The sequence below is a fragment of the Anarrhichthys ocellatus genome, unplaced genomic scaffold (assembly GCF_004355925.1).
Source record: "Anarrhichthys ocellatus isolate YVR2014 unplaced genomic scaffold, GSC_Weel_1.0 scaffold21, whole genome shotgun sequence".
Classification (NCBI taxonomy): Eukaryota; Metazoa; Chordata; class Actinopteri; order Perciformes; family Anarhichadidae; genus Anarrhichthys; species Anarrhichthys ocellatus.
Genome location: NW_022280051.1, coordinates 6,199,173 through 6,205,057, shown reverse-complemented (window position 1 = coordinate 6,205,057; position 5,885 = coordinate 6,199,173). Strand labels below are relative to the sequence as shown.

The following is a 5,885-nucleotide window of genomic DNA, read 5'->3' as shown; positions in this document are numbered from 1 at the left end:
TTATGTTTTTAGTGTATTGCTTTTATATATGATGATTTTAATGTAAAGTGTCTTTGAGTATTATGAAAAGTGCTATATAAATAAAATGTATTATTATTATTATTATTATTACTGCAAATGCGTTCATATTAAGGCATAATTATTAAATTAACTGTTCCACCATGTAAAAAATGCAGACGAATGGGATTACATTAAAAAATGTAATTATATAAATTATTACATTTTTACTATGTATTTTTCCACTAAAAGTTATCTTAATTAGAGAAGGAGAATAAAAGAAAAAGGGTTAATTATTGTGAATATAATTAGCCCGCGAGCTCTGGATGCAGTGTCAGTGTCCGGCCACTAGGAGCGCCCAACGAACAAGTGTCCGAAGGAACAACTGAACAGTAAACAGTTCCGACTATTAGAAGATCAACTGACGGATAAACGCCGTTGAAGGATATTTAACTAAGAGTAACGGTCAAGGTAGGTTTTATATATATATATATATGATATTATTTTAAGGCTAAATATAACTACGCCAGAGTAGTAGTACTGCAATAGCAGTAGCACAAGTTAGCAGGTGGTTAGCATCGTGCTAGCAGGCCGCGGAGCCTCGTGTTTTCTTGGTTGCGTAGAGCGGGACAGAGGAGCCTCGACGCGGCTTCGTTCTGGTAACAAACTCACGGTTAAACAAAAATAAATTTAAATTGTTATTAAGCTTGTGAAACTTAAATTAACAGCTTCTACACACAGCTTGTGTCTTTATGTTCACATAGAGCCTTTTTTATATTTGTTTTACACAAGGTAACGGTAGCTAATCTTAAATGTATTTAAATTAAATTAGCTAACGCTAACTAGCATATTTATTTAACTGCTCTGACACACAGTTTCATTTAATTTGGGGTGATTCTGAAGTTGTTATTGTGAATGCTGCGATGTCCTAACATTAAGTTAGAAGTGAGTAACGTTACTGTGATTTTAGCCTGAAAGCTAATATGCAAGAGTTTGCTTTTTCATGCACATAAGCAGTGTTTTGCATGCGAACACGTGGCTGTTATATTGTTTTTATTAATAAGCGTTAAACACTAAAGCTTTAACATAAATAGTTCACTAAAATAAGAGAGATGCCACGTTGAATCAGCAGAAAAGCAGACTGTTGAAAGCGAAACTTAGAAGTTTCACTTGTTTTTTTGAAGTTTCTGCAGGTTAATCCTCCATTTATGTACATGAAATTGTGTCATTGTATCCTGAAATGGCGAAGGAGGCTAAATGTGACGTCTTCTTCATCAGTTCTGTTTAGTGAAGTCAGAGCTGCAGAGACAAGTCCGGGCATATTTCTCTCCTGCACGTGTTCGTGTCGTAATGTAAACTGCGAACAGCTGACTGACTCATGCATGTTATTCAGCTGTGAACCAGTCAGAGTTTCTGTACAGTCACTCAGACTGATGCCCAAACATATTCACCCGAAATGAGGGAAAGCATGAGGTTGAGTCTGGACATGTGTTCTGAAAATATATATATATATATATAATTTTTTATTTTTTTCCATTACTATTACTACCATCCACTGCTCTTGCAGGCTTTCCAGTCAGTCTGCTGTTTTGAAATGTATTAAATAAATTAAAAACATAATTAAAATGTTTTTTGGGGTGGGACCAAATTTAATTAATTGGGGAAATGATGCCTTTATCATTGGATTTTTTCTACTTCTCCATTCCCCTTAAAGCCAGAGGAGGACAGTCCTTCTGTGGAAACATACTCGGATCAGGTCCTGGATCTAACCCTCTTTGGCCCTGGTTCACACTGGTTAGCCTGGTTATCTGATGGTTGACAGCGATGAGTCATCCTGGACTAGTACCGGCATGTCTACAGCTGTGTGATTAAATCAGCTGCTACTGTCAATTCAAACATGCAGCTCCCTGCTGCTGACTCAGCACTGAGTGGCCCTGATAGGCCCTCAGATCGCCTGGCCGCTTGGGCTGGTCTAGTCCTGACATGTCTGAGCAAGTCTATAAGAGTCTGCTGCTCTGATCCAGTCTGACTGCACTTTATCTCTTCCTCTGCACAGGATGCACTGCTGATACTTCTACTCTGTATATACCGGTAAGACTTTTCATTTATATCCAAAACTGTGAAATGTCTGTCGAAAAATACAAAAACAATCCGTAGCATTTATTTAATTAAATTTTTTATAAGCGTAACCATTTTTTCCGGCTTGTTGTTGGCGTCATTTTGGTTGTAAATCTAAAATAATTATAATTTTTCATCAGTTAATGAATCCATCCACTTTCTAGCGCATCCTTAGGTTCTATATTTCTAGTTTTCCATCGTACTGTGACGCTCATACAGATGTTAAATAGTATTCTATGAGGTTCTAACTACCGTTTTGTGTCTTTCTGAGTAGAAACAATCAGCGTCACAATGTCGGCTGATCAGGAGCTCAACACAGACGACGACAACAAACTGGTGAGAGAGACTAGTTAACTCACATCGTTACTGGTTAACTGGTTGTTTCAGTGTTTGAATGAACTTTAACCTGTGTGTGTGTTTAGGTGAGACCAAAGGTAGAGTTCCAGACTTTGCTGCGAGATGCAGGCGCCACGAAAGACGTTTTCACCATGAAGGAGGTAAAATAAAACTGCATTTATACAAATTTATACAGTGAGGAGCTGATGTTCTGCACAGTCGGGTGTTTTGCATGTCTCCCATGATGCATCTGTGATGGTCTGTCTCACAGGTGATGTTCTACCTCGGTCAGTACATCATCCAGAAGCAGCTGTATGACCAGAAGCAGCAGCACATCGTCCACTGCTCCCAGGATGCACTGGGGCGGGTGCTGGGAGTCGACAGCTTCTCTGTTAAAGAGCCACGGTGAGAAATAAACACACAGAGAACAGGAAGTAGATGATTAGAAGGCTGTTTGGATTCATATAAATGTAATAAAAGTATAGTATAATACAAGTATGTACTTGGTGTGTTTGTGTTTTCAGAGCTCTGTTTGCTATGATCACTAAGAACCTGGTGGCCGTGAAGAACCAAGGTGGGACGGATTCTTTCTCTCTTCTTAGTTTCCTCTTTTTCCGTCTTTCAGACTAAACTAAACCAGATTTTCTCTCTTTCTCAGAGTCGCCACCGAGCTCGAGTGAACCTCACAGTGACACCCAGACAGACAGAGTGACGGAGGTAAGACTAATGATAATATGGTAATAATACAGCCGGGAGCTTTGGGTGTTTTAGGAGCGTGTCAGACATAATTGTGTTGGTTTCTTTTGAGCATATTAGACTTTTGGGTTCCCTTTCCTTAGAATAAAGTCTCTAATATATCAACATGCATGAAGTAATGCTTGAAAATCCAATTTTTTGTAAGTAACGAAAATTTAATGAAGAAGTTTTCTGCTGAGTTTAGTAGAAGACAGCAACGCTTTAAGAACACGTAGCACAAAGTGTCCTACAGGTGTAAGATGGACGACGTTCACAGTTTCTTAAGGGAGTCTGGTTTGAGTTGTAAACTATTTTTAACACTGATTGTGTTTTTGCTTTTAGGAGGCAGCTTCAGAAAGTCACTCTTCATCACCAGACAGGAGAGGAAGGAGGAGGAGGAGGAGGAGCTGCAGGAGCAGTGACCCAGGTGAGTTTCTCCTCCCGCCTCCTCATTATCGCTCATGAACACAGAACCTGTGATGTTAAACTCCACTTCATCTCATCAGGGCCCTCGGACAGGTTAGAGGGCGATGAAGAGGAGGAGAAGGAGAAGGAGGAGGAGGAAGAGTCGGGGGAGGAAGAGGGAGGGGAAGGAAGGAAGAGGAGGCGGTCTGACAGCTACTCCCTGACCTTTGACGACAGCCTGTCGTGGTGTGTGATTGGAGGACTGGCGAGTGTTCGGGACAGACACAGCAGCCAATCGTCAGACTCGCACAGCACAGTGAGTATTATACACACACACACACACACACTTTTATTTAGCTGATGTTGTATTTGGTTATAACACTGTGTGTGTGTGTTTTAGTCCGGGAGGTCGGAGGTCACAGTTGCAGCCTCGGACTCAGACAGCGACAACTTCAGCGTAGAGTTTGAGGTGGAGTCCGTGGACTCTGACGACTACAATGAAGACGACGCCTCTCTGTCTGCAGACGACCAGGTAAACACCCCGAACCTCTGAAGTACATCTGCTGGTCTTTGCCAATATTCAAGTCCTCCTCAAGATGACGTCATTATTTTCTATCCAAACAGTTTGAAATAAAAGCATCTCTCTGGTGAATCTGTTCCAGGTGTACGAGGTCACCATATTTGAGGCGGAGGACAACGACTCCTTCGATGAAGACACGGAGATCACTGAAGCTGTGAGTCTACGCACAAACACACACAATACAACACACACGTGTTACACACTGTGGGTCTAACTGTGTGTGTGTGTGTGTGTTGTCTCTCTCTCAGGACTACTGGCGCTGTGTCAAGTGTGACGAGTTGAACCCACCTCTCCCCAGAAACTGTCTCCGCTGTTGGACACTTCGCCAGGATTGGCTGTCCGAGGTGTCCGATATCACAAAGCCCGCCTCCTCCAGCCCTAAAGCCCTGCCCCCGAAGCCAACCGATCAATCGGCAGCCAAAGAAACTCCAGGTGAGGGGGGAGACTGTACACCGTGTGAGGGAGACAAAATAATATTTAAAATATATTTTTTAATGAATTGACTTATTGATGAGTGATGGATGTGTCTCCTGAAGGTTCTGATGTCGAGGAGAACGAAGGAGTCGACGTCCCGGATGGAAAAAGAGCCAAAACTCCTCTCTCGTCTCAGTGCCACTCAGACTCCTCCCTCTCTGCTCCGGACTCCTCCCAGGACCTCCTCTCCTCCTCCCAGCCTTCCTCCTCCTCCTCCTCACAGCAGAAGCTCTGGACTCCTGACTCCCAGCCCTCCTCCTCCTCCATGGACTCCCAGGAGCTTCTCCCGTCCTCCCCCCCCACTCCTCACCCCGTAATCCCCGATCTGGACCGCAGCGTGTCGGCGGAGTGGCGGCTGCCGGACTCGTGTCTGGACCCCTGTCTCATCTGTCAGTCCCGGCCGAAGAACGGCTGCATCGTCCACGGCCGGACGGGACACCTGATGTCCTGCTACGTCTGCGCCCGCAAGCTGAAGAAGAGGAACAAGCTGTGTCCCGTCTGCAGGCTGCCCATCCAGTCGGTCATCCTCACCTACCTCAGCTGAGACCCCCGGTCTGTCCTCAGCTGAGACCCCCGGTCTGTCCTCAGCTGAGACCCCCGGTCTGTCCTCAGCTGAGACCCCCGGTCTGTCCTCAGCTCCCTACACGTCCCACTGACCCAGAATTACATTGAATATTTACCAAATTAAGAAAAGAGTTTAGTTTCTGTCCTCAGGCACATGTTTGCACTTTCTGTCTCTCTGAGTCTCTCTTTCTAAAAGCCGGTCTGGCTTCTTTAGTTTTCTTTTTTGTCAAAAAAAAACATGAAAAGACCAAAACCAACTATTTTATTTAATCTCACGATTCAGTCTTATTACCTTTAAATGCCCAGTATATGAGAGCCTCAGACGATGTATTAAAATAGTGAGTTTGGTCTGAACATCAGTCCAAATCTTAAATATATTCAATTTATAGAGAAATAAAACATATTTCATATATTAAATATTCAGCATTTAAGCTTCAAAAGTAATGGGACTATTTTCAGATTAATTCACATTGTGTGCGTGTTGGTTTTGGTCTCTTTAATGAGACATAATGACGACTTATTTTAAACCCAAAGTCAGATGATCACTAACGGCTTCATCTTTGTGTCATCCGGACTGTTCCTTTAAGTCGTGTCTTAACATCCGGTAATGCTGTTTTTAGGTAACGTTTGATTTTATGGGTCTATAATTATATATATTAACATTTCCTGGAAAGAA

General features: G+C 42.8%; 1 protein-coding gene across 2 annotated transcripts; it reads left to right on the top strand.

Moving 5' to 3' along the window:
* The first annotated feature begins 350 nt into the window (after positions 1-350).
* Positions 351-5,879, top strand: mdm2 (MDM2 proto-oncogene). Of its 2 annotated transcripts, XM_031859081.1 has the most exons (13): positions 351-468; positions 2,054-2,088; positions 2,390-2,451; positions 2,538-2,612; positions 2,723-2,856; positions 2,976-3,025; positions 3,110-3,168; positions 3,529-3,613; positions 3,693-3,907; positions 3,992-4,123; positions 4,254-4,325; positions 4,420-4,603; positions 4,708-5,879. In XM_031859081.1, the coding sequence occupies exons 3-13, from the start codon at positions 2,407-2,409 to the stop codon at positions 5,187-5,189; spliced, it is 1,533 nt and encodes a 510-aa protein (XP_031714941.1). In that variant the 5' UTR covers positions 351-468; positions 2,054-2,088; positions 2,390-2,406; the 3' UTR covers positions 5,190-5,879. The 2 variants fall into 2 exon arrangements, with proteins under 2 accessions (XP_031714941.1, XP_031714942.1); XM_031859082.1 differs by lacking the exon at positions 351-468 and having other exon boundaries at positions 501-2,088.
* The last annotated feature ends 6 nt before the right edge of the window (positions 5,880-5,885 follow it).

What these genes read in the sequence shown, in the direction of transcription:
- mdm2 (XM_031859081.1), top strand. Translation starts at nt 2,407, where the DNA reads ATGTCGGCTGATCAGGAGCTCAACACAGACGACGACAACAAACTG. An exon ending in TTCTCTGTTAAAGAGCCACG is followed by an intron (nt 2,857 to 2,975) that starts GTGAGAAATAAA and finishes TTGTGTTTTCAG; the next exon opens with AGCTCTGTTTGCTATGATCA. An exon ending in ACACGGAGATCACTGAAGCT is followed by an intron (nt 4,326 to 4,419) that starts GTGAGTCTACGC and finishes TCTCTCTCTCAG; the next exon opens with GACTACTGGCGCTGTGTCAA.